At 43.9% G+C, this 19,418-nt stretch overlaps 1 protein-coding gene across 1 annotated transcript; it reads left to right on the plus strand.

Annotated features, from left to right (window-relative positions):
* The first annotated feature begins 503 nt into the window (after positions 1 to 503).
* AMER2 (APC membrane recruitment protein 2) lies at positions 504 to 6,082 on the plus strand. Its single transcript, XM_083169902.1, has 2 exons — positions 504 to 1,498; positions 1,670 to 6,082. Exons 1-2 carry the CDS (start codon positions 658 to 660, stop codon positions 2,518 to 2,520), a joined length of 1,692 nt encoding a protein of 563 aa, XP_083026028.1. The 5' UTR covers positions 504 to 657; the 3' UTR covers positions 2,521 to 6,082.
* Positions 6,083 to 19,418: the final 13,336 nt, after the last annotated feature.

The raw sequence follows: 19,418 nt of genomic DNA on the forward strand, positions 1-19,418 counted from the left end.
GTGTCAATAAAGAGGGTTTTTTTTCCCCCCGAAAATATTCATGACAAGTAAAAAAAAATGCAGTGTGTGTATTTTTATTTTTCACTATATCTTACAATATATGGGTAAATACATCTGTCACCCTGCCGCACTGAAAACATCAGTGACACATGTTGTGATTGTGCCCAGAACATAACCATCGACCCCCTTCCTTCTGCAGACCGGGCACATATCTGTCCTAAGCACCGAGGGAGTAAAAAAACTGGATCATATTAACGTTATCATTAGCCACTATGGTGTATATTAGGATATACAGTCTGTGCATGCGTAGCTGCAAAAAAATGGCAGATGCACGCATCTCCTGGACTGTAAACAGGAAGCACCATCACCTTGCAGGGATATACCTGCCACAAGGAAAACACAGTGTATAAATGGGCATGTTACATAAACCTTTCAGAGAAGGGGGGGGGTGCCTGTATTTGGTTGCAGTTTGCAGATTGATTTAGAATGGATGACACTGAGCTGGCACTGGCCCATTACTGACGAAAGCTGCTTATCCCCCCCTGGTTGCCATAGAGATGAACAGGAGCAGCCGAGAAGCTGCCAGTGAGAAAATCAGCATCAGGCAACTGCGGGGGTCTGCAGGAGGAAGGAGGCAGGATCAGGGAGACGGCAAACATGGACTTGCATTGTGAGTGTGCAGATTCCCCAGCAGCTGAGCAGCCATCGGGAAAGATAAACAAGACTGCTTTTAAATTATTTGGGAAGAGGAAATCTGGCAGTGCCCTGCCGTCGATATTTGGTGTGAAAAGCAAGGGAGATGGGAAGAACGCAGGCAAAATGGGCATGGTACGGAGCAAGACCCTGGATGGATTGGCCGATGTGGTGCTGGAGAGCAGCAAGCGAGAGGAGCAGTGTGCGTCCGAGGCTGCTGTTGATACACCGAGCTTGGATGCAAGCACCCAGCCTGTCACTGAGAAGACAGATGTTTCACCCAATAGCTCGGTGGCTAAATCCCACAGCTTCTTTTCTTTGCTGAAAAAGAATGGGAAATTAGAGAACGTGAAAGGGGAGAATGCAGAGCCGAGGGCTGGCAGCAGACAAAAGAGAGGGCTGAAGGGACTGTTTAGCAGCATGCGATGGAACAGGAAAGATAAATACAACAAGGATGACAGGGAAGGGGCCATAGAAGACCAACCAGGACTGATATTGTCCGGTTCTTTGACAGCCAGCTTGGAATGCATTAAGGAGGAAATCCAGAAACCTTTGTGTGAACCGGAGGTACCTCCAGAGAGCATCACAGTTGATTTGCCCTGCGAGGAGCAGACTGTGGAAGTAAACATCTCGCTGGAGGACCATCCATTGGAAGCCACCGAGGAATCTCCCTGCTCTTCACACCACACCAACAAACCCCAAGATGGGATTGCTGAGGCAGGTAGCCCGCACATGGACATCATTTGCCAGTTTCCCGAACCAGAAGTGGAGATCCAACAAGAAAAGGAGGATGAAAACGTAACAGGTGAACTTACAGTAAACAGTATTTGCTTTGTAGAACCTGAGTGTGATAGTGGGCAAGAAATTGCAGTCCCCGACCCTTCTACTGTTGATCCACCCTCTGAACAGTCTTTTGATCGTATTTGTTTGCTGTTGGCTGATGTTACATCACTGAAAAGCTTTGACTCTCTTACAGGCTGTGGGGATATAATTGCCGACCCGGACGAGGAAGGAGGCAGCGGTACCGGCACAAGGATTATACATGGCAATGGCAGGAAGGCTCTGTACAAAAAGACCCCAAACATGATCGCCTATCAGGGCGGTGGAGAGGAGATGGCAAGTCCAGATCAAGTAGATGACAAGGACATCCAAGAGTTCCTGGGGATCACACCGCAACCGCAGGAGGCAATCAAAGAGGTGGAAAAAGTGAGTATTATCCGGCAGGACTCAAGGGAAGAGGACGCATGTGATGGGAATATAGCAAAGCCACCTAAACTGAAACAGGTTGCAGCCAATGGTAACGAGAAATGGGATGTTAAAATTGGGGGAAAGGAACAACGAGACTCTGTTCGTAATAGTGATGAGGGTTATTGGGACTCACCCACCCCAGGGCCAGAGGAGGAACCTCCGAAGAGTGCTGGGAAGAAGGCTATTTCCAGAGACAGTTACAGTGGAGATGCACTCTATGACCTATATACAGAGACTGATGATAACACAGCCCGAGCACAGGTGGAGGAGAAGAGACTGAGCCAGGTAAACACCAAGCCCCTCTCTCCAGTAACCGTCACATGTCCAGTGAAAACAAATTTTACAAAGGACTCAAAAATACCTATCAGCATTAAACACCTACCGGTCCATGCTCCCAGCCACCCGGCAGAGACTGGAAATAATAGCACCTCCTCCACTGCTGGACAGCACCAACCAGCAAAAAGTGAGCTTCCCAGAACAAAAATCCCAGTCTCTAAAGTACTTGTAAGGCGGGTCAGTAATAAAGCTATAACTGGAACTTCAGGGAAAACTGCACCACATGAACCAGCCAGAAAGTAACTGGAGCAATCATGGATAAGCCAGGCAGTGGGCCACTATTGTCTCATAGGCCAGCTGGCAGTTCAAGGTCATTGCATTGTAAGCAAATCGTCACGTAATCCAGGGCAAATTTCATCCACGTTCCCAAAAAATGTGCACTTTTTTATTTTATTTTATTCTTTTTATTCGTACATTTGTGGCATACTACTGTGCACCCATTTAGGATGTTTTAACTCCAACACAAAACAAGGTTTGTATTGTTTATTACTGGGGGAATGTCAAAATGATACAAAGAACCTTTGGAGACTAGGTATTAATATAAGACACTGATATAGAAGTCTGTATTAACATTGCTACAAAGTCATGAATTTCAGAAGCAGTTTTATACAGGGTTGCCTATCTGACCCTCTCCTTCAGGGAGAAAATGCTCTGTTCCTGGACTTCCCTGGTAATGTATGATTGCCATCACCTGTGGTGAAATACCTTTCTTATCAATTACCTAGCTGCCCACAGGCGATGTCAATCATACATTACCAGGTAAGTCCAGGAACAGCATTTTCTCCCTGAAGGAGAGGGTCAGGTAGGCAACCCTGGTTTTCTTTGAACAGACAGGGATGAGATTTATGGCAAGTGCTGAAACACTCAGCTAAATATGATATACAAGTTTGCCGTTTGAAGCAAATGCTTCGAAAGCTAGTATGCTACCTTGTGATTGCCTCTGTGTTTGTGCACAAACGGACACTAGACAATATATATATATATGTGTGTGTGTGTGTGTAAAGGAATGTATACACAAGGAGAGGTAGCCCCACCCCAGGCTGATATGGTTTTTCATATTGTAGCCAATTAAAAAGGTCAATATTGGTTGTTGCAGTAGCTCTAAAGCAGGTACGTCCAAACTGTGGCCCTCCAGCTTTTGTTAAACTACACATCCCAGCTTGCCTTGCCATAGCTTTAGCAATTCCTAATAGCAAAACTGTAGCAAGGCATGATGGGACTTGTAGTTTCACAACAGCTAAAGGGCCATAGTTTGGACATGCCTGCTCTAAAGAAACATCATTGTTGGACATCTTAAAACTTGTGTTGGAGAAGACATTTGTTTTGCCCTTGAGCAGTAACTAACCTGAAATACGAAAGAAAAATATTACTGTACTAAGATACAATTTTTATTTCATACTATACAAAATTATATCACTGAGCTATTGCAATTCAGAAAAAGCTTATTTAAATGCATTTACATCTTGGTGCAACGCTCTCATTGCTAAGAAATCCCCACTCCTAGGCCATAACATCTGTGGGTGGGCCACACCCTGTTGGAAAGGGGCGTTGTGCTGCTTTTCAGCACTAGGGGTGCTCTCCATGCATTCAGTCTGATAGGGCTTGAGGTGTGCACTTATTGGGACACCTGGTTGAATGACCATTTTTTGTATTTATTTACTATTAGTAGTCATCCAAAGTGGACAACCCCTCTATATCATTGATATTCGAGGTCTCCTTTTGTCATTTGGACAGCTGTCAGAGTTGCTGTTGCTGTCTAGTCTTCAACTAGGAGCTAGGGTGACCAACTCATCCCTTTAATCCGGGACACATATTAATTACACAGGTTCTGTGGCAGTGTTTAAATCCAGGTGAAATGGAGTCTTGAGGTGTGGCAGTTTAAAACCAGGTGAAAGCCAGCCACAGAACCTGTGTAATTAATATGTGTCCTGGATTAAAGGGATGAGTTGGTCACCCTACTAGGAGGACTCCAAAGCTAACATCATACAGGAGGTGAGAACATCAGAACAATACGCCAAACCTAAAACTGGGCTTTTCCTATTCAATATCAATCATAAAATCTGTACCTTATTAGTTTTTATGTCTCTGGTTATGTTATGTGTAAGAGGCACCTGAAGGCTATATACACATTGGCTTTTGCAACGCATATAAAACTTAAATAAAATGCCCGCAATGAGTGATTTCAGCCACTCAGCTCCTAACTGATATTTTTCAAACACATCAGTTGGGAGCTGATTGGTCGGATTGCCGTTTAAGATGCTATACCAAGAATATCAGCAATTTACCGTCAAACATCGCCACTATGTTTGGCTGCGCACATATCAGCCACATATATGGTGCCGCCATTGCAACTTTTCCTTTACACCTCTGTTGGGGGAAAACTTGCGATGCGGAACCCGTCCATTGCTCTCCCCGTAGGGTTTACAATAATCTTTGATTGAGATGAACGCACATCAAATTGCAGTCCAATGTAACTGATATTCAAGTTAAAAATCCCCTTTAATTTTATAGGGTACAATGATATTTAATTCCGCAGTAGTTAGTTACCAACCCATCTATAACAGTAATGTCAGCACTGCTGGCTGTGCGTGCCTGAACACGGCAACATTTAAACATGGTTGCCTACCTGACCCTCTCCATGAGGGAGAAAATGCTCTGTTCCTGGACTTCCCTGGTAATGTATGATTGCCATCACCTGTGGGGAGCTGGGTAATTGATACGAAAGGTGTTTCACCACAGGTAATGGCATTACCAGGGAAGTCCAGGAACAGAGCATTTTCTACCTGACGGAGAAAGGTAGACAACCCTGCATTTAAATTGACCTGGTGCGCAAAACACTTGAATGCCACCCATAGAGGTGAGGTGCGTCGTTAGCCTTTAATTGCATAATCAGAGTTTCATTTGTATTCAAAATGTCAAATTCTATCCCCAGTGTGTACATAGCCTTAATCTAGTAGCTCCAGGTTTTAATTCGATATCAAACAATGGGAGATCTGTTTTCGAAGACCTAATTTATAGGGGCAGATTATTAACACTTGGACTGGGTGGCTCAGCTATTTAACCAGTTTTGCTTAATTTAAGACATCAGTTAAGGTCATACGTCCATATCATTTTACAATACAGTCGAGGTTATCTGTAGATAAACAGCGCTAATAATTCTACAGAGTTATTGGGTGTCCGAGAGACACAGGCCAGCACTGTACAGATCATAGAACAGAGGTATTGTTTTTTATTCACCTGAAATATAGAGCAGCATTTGTACATGTACAGCACGCGTATGGACCAAATTCCTTCTTTCATTGTGTACTATGTGGGCTTAAAATACTATCCCTTTAAACAGGGACACCTATGAATTACACAGGTTCTCTGGCTGGCTGACTGCAAGCTTGCGTTTCACCTGGTTCTAATCAGCCACAGAACCTTTGTAATTCATAAGTGTGCTGGTTTAAAGGGACAGTATGGTAAGTCTAGTACTATGTAAATATGTGTATATCTAATGAGTGTCATACAGTACATTCCGGTGTATATATGTGACTTTCATTGAGAGGCACCTGAAAGCATTAAGGAGGTAGGGTTCCCAAATATGTGGGCCTGAAAAAGAAACACAATTTAATATATGTTGCTATTTTTCTATATGTCTGTGTTGATATGGCAAGTAGAGAACTAATTTCATTACACATATGAGGAATGGATTATGACAGGTAACTGTGTTGGCTGGGGGTTAATGCAAAATAATAACCTCCTATGTAAGGCTGCAGAAATAGTAGGTAGGTGTTTCATTAAAGATTACTTTTTATTAAAACAACATTTCTCTGTGTATTCTCTGTCTAAACATTTGTGTGAATGTATAAACAATAGCACGCCATAAGGGATGCGGGGGTTAATACACTGGAGAGAGAGATGTGCCCACAATGCATTGCATCATGTTTCATCTTAGCCGCCTGTCTAACAAAGGAGCTGAGATTTACAGAGCTGACCTCTAGAGGCCAATAAGGGAATTACAAACATAACAGGTGATAAACAGAGATTCCTCTATATTTCTCCATAGTACTGTGATGCAGGCTATAGCAACCCTGCTGCTTCTTATTCATATTTGTGTGCCAGGGCAAAACGGAAAAAAAAACATAATTGGTTCTCTGTTTTTGACAAAATTGCCAGCATGCAATCATGTGCATATTGCAGAATTAGCATATTCCGTACAATTATTGCGCTTTATTAAATCTGTTGTTTTCTGGATACACAGAAGGTGTCACATAGAAATACAGAATGATCTCTTGTTTCCATGTTTTGCAGCAACAAACCCCAGGGCGTTTTATGCAGATTTGTTTTTTTTCCCCATCCATAGAGGATAAAAATAATAATCAGCATTAAGTAGATCTTGCCCTGTACTACGTGTAATCGCGGGCAAATTCCACACCGCAGAGTCTCCGTGCCATTTGCAGAATGTTGCATAGGATTACTGCTTGGTAAACAAACATCCACCCTCCCCTTGCATTTATAGAGGGACCTGTCTGACATCACAAAGGCGTGCATGTTATGGTTCTGTCAGGATTTACTAGTGGTAAGAGATATGTTTGGGTGAATATGTATGCTCCAGGTTATACAGTAATATGTATGCTCCAGGTTATACAGTAATATGTATGCTCCAGGTTATACAGTAATATGTATGCTCCAGGTTATACAGTAATATGTATGGCCAGGTTATACAGTAATATGTATGCTCCAGGTTATACAGTAATATGTATGGCCAGGTTATACAGTAATATGTATGCTCCAGGTTATACAGTAATATGTATGCTCCAGGTTATACAGTAATATGTATGACCAGGTTATACAGTAATATGTATGGCCAGGTTATACAGTAATATGTATGGCCAGGTTATACAGTAATATGTATGGCCAGGTTATACAGTAATATGTATGGCCAGGTTATACAGTAATATGTATGCTCCAGGTTATACAGTAATATGTATGGCCAGGTTATACAGTAATATGTATGGCCAGGTTATACAGTAATATGTATGGCCAGGTTATACAGTAATATGTATTGCCAGGTTATACAGTAATATGTATGCTCCAGGTTATACAGTAATATGTATGCTCCAGGTTATACAGTAATATGTATGGCCAGGTTATACAGTAATATGTATGGCCAGGTTATACAGTAATATGTATGGCCAGGTTATACAGTAATATGTATGCTCCAGGTTATACAGTAATATGTATGCTCCAGGTTATACAGTAATATGTATGGCCAGGTTATACAGTAATATGTATGCTCCAGGTTATACAGTAATATGTATGCTCCAGGTTATACAGTAATATGTATGGCCAGGTTATACAGTAATATGTATGGCCAGGTTATACAGTAATATGTATGGCCAGGTTATACAGTAATATGTATGGCCAGGTTATACAGTAATATGTATGCTCCAGGTTATACAGTAATATGTATGGCCAGGTTATACAGTAATATGTATGGCCAGGTTATACAGTAATATGTTAGTACTAGGTTATAGAGTTAATATGTATGGCCAGGTTATACAGTAATATGTATGGCCAGGTTATACAGTAATATGTATGGCCAGGTTATACAGTAATATGTATGCTCCAGGTTATACAGTAATATGTATGCTCCAGGTTATACAGTAATATGTATGCTCCAGGTTATACAGTAATATGTATGGCCAGGTTATACAGTAATATGTATGCTCCAGGTTATACAGTAATATGTATGCTCCAGGTTATACAGTAATATGTATGACCAGGTTATACAGTAATATGTATGGCCAGGTTATACAGTAATATGTATGGCCAGGTTATACAGTAATATGTATGGCCAGGTTATACAGTAATATGTATGGCCAGGTTATACAGTAATATGTATGCTCCAGGTTATACAGTAATATGTATGGCCAGGTTATACAGTAATATGTATGGCCAGGTTATACAGTAATATGTATGGCCAGGTTATACAGTAATATGTATTGCCAGGTTATACAGTAATATGTATGCTCCAGGTTATACAGTAATATGTATGCTCCAGGTTATACAGTAATATGTATGGCCAGGTTATACAGTAATATGTATGGCCAGGTTATACAGTAATATGTATGGCCAGGTTATACAGTAATATGTATGCTCCAGGTTATACAGTAATATGTATGCTCCAGGTTATACAGTAATATGTATGGCCAGGTTATACAGTAATATGTATGCTCCAGGTTATACAGTAATATGTATGCTCCAGGTTATACAGTAATATGTATGGCCAGGTTATACAGTAATATGTATGGCCAGGTTATACAGTAATATGTATGGCCAGGTTATACAGTAATATGTATGGCCAGGTTATACAGTAATATGTATGCTCCAGGTTATACAGTAATATGTATGGCCAGGTTATACAGTAATATGTATGGCCAGGTTATACAGTAATATGTTAGTACTAGGTTATAGAGTTAATATGTATGGCCAGGTTATACAGTAATATGTATGGCCAGGTTATACAGTAATATGTATGGCCAGGTTATACAGTAATATGTATGCTCCAGGTTATACAGTAATATGTATGCTCCAGGTTATACAGTAATATGTATGCTCCAGGTTATACAGTAATATGTATGGCCAGGTTATACAGTAATATGTATGGCCAGGTTATACAGTAATATGTATGCTCCAGGTTATACAGTAATATGTATGCTCCAGGTTATACAGTAATATGTATGCTCCAGGTTATACAGTAATATGTATGGCCAGGTTATACAGTAATATGTATGGCCAGGTTATACAGTAATATGCACGCACCAGTGTATACGGTTAATAGGTGTCTGTCAGGGTATACAGTTACTGTGGACTGTAGGTGCCAGTATATATGATAAATATGCTTGTGCCAAGGTATACAAATAATATGCACATACAGTACAAAGGTATAGCGTAAATATGTATGTGCTAGGGTACACCGTTAATATGCTTGTGCCACAGACGACAGGGGTGGAAGGTTGACACAACCATTACGTCGGCAATGGGAAGATCGACAGTCAAAAGGTGAAATAAACAGGTGGTATTTTATGCCCTACCATCTACAAGGGTGTGGAGGGGCAATAAAATAGTGTGCCAAGCACAGCGAGGCACCGGGCCTGAAGCATGGTGAGCGCAGCGGGCCTTGTGAGGGGACGCGGTACACATACGGTGTCCGTGTCGACTTATGTCAACATAGACACGGAAAAAATGTGCAAAAATCATGTTGACTTTCTGACTGTCGACCTTCCCATTGTTGACTTAATGCTTGTGTCGACCTTCCAACCCTGTCAACCTATTTCATGTGTCGACTTAAGCCCCGTTGACCTTTAGGGGTTTACCTAATGTATGTGGATCTTAAAACTGTCAACCCTATGACCCATATATGGGTAAGTTCTAGGTTCCAGAGTATGCCTTTACTATGTATGTGCCAGTGTATATGGGAAGTACTGTATGTATGTGCCAGTGTATACGGTTAATATGTATGTGCCAGTGTATATGGGAAGTACTGTATGTATGTGCCAGTGTATATGGGTAAAATGTATGTGCCAGTGTATATGGGAATTCCTGTATGTATGTGCCAGTGTATATGGGTAATATGTATGTGCCAGTGTATATGGGAATTCCTGTATGTATGTGCCAGTGTATATGGGTAATATGTATGTGCCAGGGTATATGGGGAGCACTGTATGTGTGTGCCAGTGTATATGGGTAATATGTATGTGCCAGGGTATATGGGGAGCACTGTATGTGTGTGCCAGGGTATATGGGTACTATGTATGCACCAGGGTATATAGGTACTATATATGCACCAGGATATATGGGTAATATGTATGTGCCAGGGTATATAGGTACTATATATGCACCAGGATATATGGGTAATATGTATGTGCCAGGGTATTTGGGTAATATGTATGTGCCAATGTATATGGGAAGTACTGTATGAATGCTCCAGGGTATTTGGGAAGTACTGTATGTGTGTGACAGGGTATATGGGTAATATGTATGTGTGTGCCAGTGTAAATGGGTACTATGTGTGCACCAGGATATATGGGTACTATGAATGCACCAGGGTATATGGGTAATATGTATGTGCCAAGGTAAACAGTTGCTTTCATTGTTCCCTTGGATCAAGCATTCAGTGATTGAAAACATTGGCTCTGTTGTTTTAATCCTCTGTCTGTCAACGGATTAACATTGTTATCCGTACATTAACAGACTTGTCAGCGCTGAATGAAAGATCAGACTGCAGACATGTTAAACGATGAACCACACAAACCCTTTGCCTCTGGATTATACAATTTTGGATATAATGATACAAGGGTCACATACAATAGTGTGGAGCTGGCATATTGGTGGAGCCACCTCCTGGCTACACCAATATGCCATACTCTGAGTGGGCCTATAGCATTGCTACCATAAACTACATGTATGCTACTTGGGTCCTATAGGAGAAATAGCAATATATTAAATTATTATTAGTAGTAATAACAATAATAATAATGATTCAAAATACAAGCCATATTTGCCTCCACAAATTCTGATTTTGTGTACAGGAGATGGGGGAGGGGAGAAGCTGGGATCCGCACACAGTTGTCATTACCCTCTCTTGTGTGTTTACAATTTAGTGGGGGGGGTATTTCCTTATAAGGAAGAGGCCGCCTGTTATCTGAGTAGTTAGGCGGGGGTGCTATCCAGGCAAATGGGTACAATGGTTGTATAAGAAAAAGAAAGAGTTTGCTCGGCGGATGCACACCAAAGAAGTTGATTTCTGTTTTATTTAAAACTTAACCTTTATTGGTTTATTTAAAAAAAAAAGGGGGGAGAGAAATAGAGGGGGCCTTGATATCTGTGTTCCTTTCTGTTGTGTGGAATCACAGGTCATGGTCCGCTCCGCTCATTGTGAATTTGAGTAGAGGTTAAAAACTTACGACATACATAGACACACACATATCAAGGGCCTTATTTTGGTTCAGTCTTTCTGACAAAATCCTTCTTAGATGGACAAAACCATGTGCAGTGCAGGGGGGGCAGATGTAACATGTGCAGAGAGAATTAGATTTGGGTGGGGTTTTACTTCAAAGTGAGATCTATATTGCAGTGTAAAAATAAAGCAGCCAGTATTTTCCCTGCACAGAAACAAAATTACTCACCCAAATCTAATTCTCTCTGCACATGTTACATCTGCCCCCCTGCACTGCACATGGTTTTGCCCATCTAAGAAGGATTTTGTCAGAAAGAATGAACCAAAATAAGGCCCTATTGAGGTGCTTGTGCTTGGTAACCTTTACGGTGCACAAGCACCTCACTATATATTTGTGTGTCTATGTATCTCGTAAGTTTTTAACCTCTACTCAAATTCACAATGAGCAGAGCGGACCATGACCTGTGAATCCACACAACAGAAAGGAACACAGATATCAAGGCCCCCTCTATTTCTCTCCCCCCCTTTTTAAAAAAAATAAACCAATAAAGGTTAAGTTTTAAAAAAAAACAGAAATCAACTTCTTTGGTGTGCATCCGCCGAGCAAACTCTTTCTTTTTCTTATACCTCCACAAATTCTAAAATGAAACAATATATGAAAGTGACCTGCACGATGATATTATATGCCATTTTATCTTTGTGTATATTGTAGTATTCACAGCACATATGTAATATCATATTATCCCTTAATTCGTTGCTTTGTTCACTTGTACAACACACAGGGAGACCAACTATAGGGTGACATTTGTTTTGTAATGACAAGGGCCAGCATAATGTACCCTTTTAACAAAAGCCCGCCCTGATGGTTAATAGTTTATAATGTTGCATGGTTTTCCATGTATCATGTGATTACCATAGCAAGTCACATGGTACAGTGGGCAGAGAGTCTTTGGAACACGAGTCTGAGCTCTTCACTCTCACAATTTCCCTATCAAATACAAGTAACCACATTATGGGGGTGATTCTGGATGGCTTGCTAAGCAGTGAAACTTTTCTGCTTAGCAAGCCTTCTAATGCCGCCCGCCGAATGTGTGAATGCCCGCCCCCCCTCCCCCCACCACAGTGTGCACTTCCCCACCACATTCGCAGGGTAGAGTACAGGGGCAAAATCATACAATGGTCGCCAACCATCAAATTATTTTTCCCCTGCTTACAAATCTAAGTCAGGTTGACTTAGGCTGACTTAGATTTGCGGCGACTGATCTGAGAACGAGGCGGGAGGCTGACGTCCTGTGACATCAGCCATCTGCGTTCGCATGGGGACTCTCAGCATTTTCCTGGGTGCACCCACTGTTTTTGTGGGTATGCCCAGGAAACGCTGGGCATCCCCATGCGATGCCCCCAGGCCACCTCCGTCCCACCCCACCCCCCCGTGCAAGTGACACAGCACCCATGCAAGTCGCCAAAGGTGCCCACACAGCAGCCCTGCACATGCCCATATGCGAATACGCACAATGGCAGCGCTAAAACATTGGTCCCCGAATCGAACACGCCGGGAAACCGGGTGAATTAGAATGAGGGACTATATACAACCAACTCCACCTCTCCCATCCTGGAATCAGTGTTGCCTCCTATATACATTTTATGTACATTTTGCTACATGCTGCAGAAAAACATTATTTGATAGCTGAATATAGAGTTTGTCTCCCCCATAAAATCTTCCTTATGTTTCGTTTAATCTCCTTTCCTCCAATTTCATTCTGTGCCCTCTTGTTCTAGAAATCCCTTTGTGTTGTAACACTGTACGCTGCATTCTGAACTCTGCTAATACCCTTGATATATTAAACCTCTGTCCTTTTCTCCTCTAAACTATACTATAAAATCTGAGAAGGGGGAGGGGAGCGCCTGATCAGCCGAATCCATCTTTAGCCGGACCGGGCCTCAGTTGCCTGAGAAACCCCCTCTCTCTGAAATGCCCCAGGACCGAAAATACAGTGAAATGACAGGGAAGAACACATGGCATGCTAGGGATATGTCTGTGTCAAGTGAAGAATTTGGATTACACTGTGCTGACTCCCTACTGATCTATTTGGAACATACATTTTCTCTATCCCTTCAGTACTGGTGCTCACTTGGGCTAAACACATACAATTACCCCTTATTGTTTCCCGTTCACAGTAGTTCGTAACTATGGCAATTAATTATTTCATTCATACTGTTACAGCTGCCTCTTTGCTTATATACCGGAGCACTTTGGGAATTTTGCTAATGAGACTTACCCATTTAGTATAACATTTACACTTGTCAACATCTTTGCCTCCAGGAGTGTAAAAAGCTAATATGACTTCTGTACTATATTAATAGTATATTAATATAATGCACATTTGAAATCATTTCCTGTACCATCTGGATTTCATTTGTGCATTTACTACATTAGAAATATTATTTAGCAAACCTGTAAAATGAAGAAAAGCCGCAGCGGCGATGGGTCATCCATCGACATTAGGCTGACAGGCATTGGGTCGACATGGCTTTGTCGACACCTGAAATAGGTCAACATGCCTAAGGTCGATGCAAGCATTAGGTTCACAATGTCTAGGTCGGCAGCCAAAAGGTCAACATGGGTTTTTGCTCCCAATGTCGACATAGTTGACATGGACACCACGTACCCTTGCATGGCTCACTGCCCTCGCCATGCTTGGCACACTATTCTGTTTTCTCTATCCATGCCCTAGTGGATGGTAAGGAATGAAATACTGCCTGTCGGCACTTGCCGGCTCAAAAAAATGTGAAAATCCCATGTCTACCTTTTGACTGTCGACCTAGTCATTGTCGACCTAATGCTTGCGTCGACATTCCATCCATGTCGACCTTAGGTATGTCGACCTATTTCAGATGTTGACCTAAGCCATATCGACCTTCAGTGGTCGACCCAATGGATGTGGACCTTTTCTGTGTCTGCCTAATGACCGTATACCACCAGTCATAGCATAGGGTAAACGAAGACCGGGGTATTCATCAAAGAGAGAGAGAGAAAATTGCGAGAACAAAAAGTAGTAACCAATCAGCTTCTGCCAATTTTCAAACCTAATTCAGGACTAGTTAGAGAATCAGCAGCTACCTGTGATCATAAAAGCCGCCGGCCAGACAGAAAGGAGAAATGCTATTTGTGATGCATTCGCAAAAAACGGAACAGTCAAACAGTTTTTTCCATCAGCACCAGTCTACGGCTTCCACCAATCTGCTTAAGAACCAGGCTGGAAGCGGTCATCGCTGGCATCACAGATCCGCCTAGAAAATGCCTGGGAACATCTTCATTATCACAATTACACTCAGAAACCGTCGTGTTTTAGTCCCTAAAACGCTGTCTTCCTGTCACTCAAACTGCGACTGCTATGAGACTGTTATGTGACTGCTATGAGACTGTTATGTGACTGCTATGAGACTGTTATGTGACTGCTATGCGTACAGATAGAAATTGCAGCCGAATATTCACAGTCGTTTATTAATCGAACCAATTGTAAATTCTCTAATTAGCGATCTATTCTGAATTAATACAATAGCCTGTAACATGTAAATTAGAAGCTGTTTGGCTAGTACTTTACCTCTGACAAGTTTCTCTCTCAAGCCCCATACACACTAGAGGGCTGGGGCCATGGCCGATATAGTTAAGAATATGCATCCACACCGAATGATATTGGCCGCCGATATCATTCGGTGACGTCACCAGGGACCATTGAACATGCAAGTTGTTTGGCTATATTGCCAAACTGACCTGCACGTTCGGTAGATATCAGTCATCGTTAATGATGCATGGGAGCAGGGCTATTTTTCAGCAGGCTCCAGCAGGAACTGTGGCCCTTATTCTAGTTCACTCTTTCTGACAAAATATTTCTTAGATGGACAAAACCATGTGCACTGCAGGTGAGGCAGGTAAAACCCCACCCAAATCTAATTATCTCTGAACAAGTAACACCTGCCTCACCTGCAGTGCACATGGTTTTGTCCATCTAAGAAATATTTTGTCAGAAAGAGTGAACTAGAATAAGGGCTACAGTTCCTGCTGGAGCCTGCTGAAAAATAGCCCTGCACGGGAGCAAGTATTATCCATCACCTCTAATCATGTGTACACACTAAGTCGATTTCAGGTAGGGAGTAAATAAAAATCAGTAATAGTTTTATTTATGTAGCGCTCCTTCAGCAGGAATCAAGGCACTTTACATGCATCAAAAACAAGGCACACAGACATAAAAAAGTAAACGTACAGATGGAGCCACCATCATTATTGCAAGGGCTGGCCCCACCATCAGTCGGAAGGGGGTGCGCGCAGGAGACTCTTGCGTGCCCCGTTCCGACAGAGCTCCCAGCTGCCGTCCACCATCTCCATGTCGTGTTCGCCTCTCCGCATCAACTCCCCTAACCCTGCCCATCTCCCTGAAGCGGAGATGGGCAGGGTTCACGTCCCCTGCCGGCCAAAAGCTGGGAAGCACGGTGCGTGTGAGACCCAGTCAGATGGAGCGCTTCTCCGCCGGCGATCTCCAGCAGGGGCATTCTGGCGATCCCCGGCGCTGGCTCAGAGGCGCTCCATCTGTAGAGTGTAAAATAAGTGTATTGCAGGATTGGTGCAGGCATTTGGGGTATTTCCATCCTCACAAGGTGCCAGGTAAAGAAGCTGCAGTAACTTCACATTTTATAAATTGATCATTTTCAACTATGGGGATAATTCAGACCCGATCGCTTCTCTGCTAATTTACAGAGCCCTGATAGCTATCTGCCACCATTCAGAGTGAAATCTCCCCCGTGCAAGCCTCGGCAAATAGCAAATAGCTAAAGCAGCAAATAACAGATCGGCAAATAGCTGCAAATCCATTCACAACTAACTTCCCATTGAATGATTTTCCCAGTCTGGGCTTAACCCGGGATCTACTCGGACGGTACAATAGAAACAGGCTGTTGGGGCCGGAGCTGGCGTCACACGCCTTCCCTGACGGCATTTTCCCTGAGACTCCCAGAAAACTTTCAATGACCACCCCCAAGCGCCGTCTTCCTGTCAATCAACTTGCAAATAGCTTGCTATTAAGAAAGATGCTGGATTTTATAACTGCTATACTCACGCATGCACAGTTGATTGATAATTGGCTCGGCTGGGGATCAGGGACCGGATGTACTAAAGGGAAAATGCGGTAAAACAGGGGTTTTACCGCATTTTCCTATTTACCATCACCTGTCCGCGCCGTTTTCGCTTGGCAGGGTATCACCACCCAGAGGGTGGCGATACCCTATAGAAGCCTATGGGCTTCTATCGCCGTCCGCGCGCCCCCCTCCCGTCCTCCTTTGATCTCCTTCTCCCCCAGCAGGTGTCACAGCCGGGAGGACATCCGGCTGGAGGGGGGAGGAGGAGACGCAGGGGGACACTGGCAGCCGCCGGGATGTGACGGAGACCCCCGCAGACCACATCAAAGGTATCGGGGGGTTTCCGTCACCGCAACCCGATGCTAGCCACATATGTTAGTACATATGCGGCAGCATCGCGACGGCTGCCATGCGAAGGGTGACGATGTATATTAATACATCCCGCCCCAGGTCTGAATAAGCAAGTAAGTACGTTTTATTTCTATAGCTTTCTCCAACAGGACTCAAGGCGCTTTACAGACATCAAAAACAATGCACATAATACAGAGGGTTTGGGTAGTACAGCAATAGACAAGTCACACAGACATAAAAGAAAGCCGTGAGAGCACAGTAGGCACAATGTAGTGTTGGTGCAGGCATTTTGGATAATAGCTTCCATGGGTTGTGTATTCCACCCTAACAAGGTACCAGGGGAGGCAGCCCAGATGGGCGCACTGCGTAGTATTACCCTGGGTAGAATAGGTCACTCCTAGAAGAAACAACACAAAATGGGTACTTTCAGTGTAGATAGGGTCCCAACCATAGAGACAGGTCCATGTATTTTTCACCCCATCCACAAGTGTACCAGCCATGAGGTAGCCATGTTGGGTGCATTACAAAGGTTACAGGGTGGGAGGTGAGCCATACAAGGGCCCAATGCAGATATGGGAAAGCAGATGCTTGTGTAGCAAAGCAATATACCCTGCACGGAAACATCCAGGTGAAGCACATCCTGCCTGCAGAAGAACCATCTGAAGCAACCATCTTGGGTACACTGCAAAGGTCACTGCTGGCAGGGTGTACAATTCATGGCTCTGTGTGTGTGTGTGTGTGTGTGTGGGGGGGGGGGGGGGGGGGGGGGTAGTCACAAGGATGCTGGAGTTAGAGAGTCACTAGGGGGCTGAAAGACACAATGATGTTGGAGATACACTGGGGGTTCAACACTTCAAGTTACAAGGAGTCTGGGGCTGTGGAGACACAAGTGGCGGGCGTTGTAGAGACATAGGGAAGGGGGATGAGGCTGGAGAGGTACAGGGGGTGAAACTGTCTGGAGAGATACAGTTGGAAAAAGGCCGCAGAGACACTGAAGGAATGTGGTTGGATACATAGCTGGGATTAGGCTATAGAACAGGGATGGGGAGCCTTTGGCCCTCCAGCTGTTGTTGAACTACACATCCCAGCATGCCCTGCAACATTTTTAGCGTGACCAAATTGCAAAACTTCAGCAGCGCATGCTGGGATGTGTAGTTCAACAACAGTTGTAGGGATAAAGGTTCCCCATCCCTGCTATAGAGACACAGGCAGGCTGGATCTGGGAAAACACAGGGTGACTGAATCTGAAGAAAAACATGGGGCGATGAAGCGGAAAAGAACGAGGGGAAGCAGCTGGGGATTATACACAACTGTCAGGATTAGAAGGAAATGGTTTAGGACAGTAATATTTGATAAGGCAACAACTCTACAGAAACCATACTACAGAAATACAGTGCCAAATACAGATTAGTAATATAAAATGGTTTTATCTGGTAAATTCACTTTTTAATCTGCAACAAAACTTATTTCACAATCTTTTTAAACCCGCTTTTATATGATGACGACATTGGATATATATACACCTACAAATACATACGGCTTCCTGACCATGGCCCTTATTCTGAATCGTGCGGTACGGCCCGCGTGCGGCCGTACCGCCGATGTTTTCAGTCTGCACATGCACAGAGGTCAATCTGCGCATGTGCAGCCCAATTCGCCGCAGACGTAGTTCGTCCGCCGCAAAGGGGGCGTATAGGGGCGTGAGGGGCTTCATACCCTCATTTCCCTATGCATACGCCCCGCGTTTCATGGGCGTTCCCATGCAAACGCGGGGCGTATGCATGCTAATGAGGGTATGACGCCAGTGATGGGGGCGGGAAGCTGACGTCGCCGGATGTCAGCTCTCAGCCCCCATACAAGCTATCACACGGACGATTGTCCGTGTGGTCTCAGCTTGCGGGACCTGGTGGGGCGTGCGGCCCTGCCTTCGATGGTCGCCGACCATCGAATGCAGGGGGCAGCTTCCACCATGGTGGAGGCGTACGCCCCACCATTTTCTTGCGGATCGCCAGCCGTCCGTGTACGGACGGCCGTGGCGATCCGTATCGTGGGCGGGGATTGGTTTGTGCGGCCGGAGCACCGTGTGCGGCTCCGGCCGCACAGATCTGAATAAGGGCCCATGTGATTTTCTATGTGAATACTGAACATCGACTGAAGTAACCATCTGCCCAGGTAAGTATAATTTCTTCAGAGGTTTCCAATGCAGAGCAACTGTAATGGGGCCTACACATGTAGAGATTTAGGGGCTATTCTAAGCAATCTCACTAGATCACTCTGTGTGTAGGGGCCACAGCAATTGCAAATGGACATGGGTTTTTTCGCAGTTGACATGGACACTAAAACTTAGCACCGCGTCCAGGGGTTAAAGTGAGGGGAAACGGGAGTTTAGGCGGATGGTAGGACATGAAATACCGTCAGCACATGTCGGCTCAAAAAAAAGTGAAAAACCTCATGCCTACCTTTTGATTGTCGACCTTCACATGTAGACCTAATGACCCTGGCGACTTAACCCATGCTGACCTTCAGCCATGTCGTCCTTCCTGCATGTTGACCTTCAGTCATGTTGACCTTTATGCATGTCCACCTAGTGGTGTCGACCTAAAGCTTGTAGACCTAGCGTCCATATAAGGCTGCCCCCGCCACACCCCGCTGCTCCCGGTGCGCAGGCTTCTGTTCTCCTTCAATTCCGGATGCTGACGACCATTTAGGATGC

Source organism: Crinia signifera, chromosome 2, assembly GCF_055691185.1.
Source record: "Crinia signifera chromosome 2, ASM5569118v1, whole genome shotgun sequence".
Taxonomy (NCBI): Eukaryota; Metazoa; Chordata; class Amphibia; order Anura; family Myobatrachidae; genus Crinia; species Crinia signifera.

Coding starts and splice junctions, on each gene's coding strand:
- AMER2 (XM_083169902.1), top strand. CDS start 658: ATGGACTTGCATTGTGAGTGTGCAGATTCCCCAGCAGCTGAGCAGCCA. Junction 1,499..1,669: donor GGAGGATGAAAACGTAACAG/GTGAACTTACAG, acceptor ACTCTCTTACAG/GCTGTGGGGATATAATTGCC.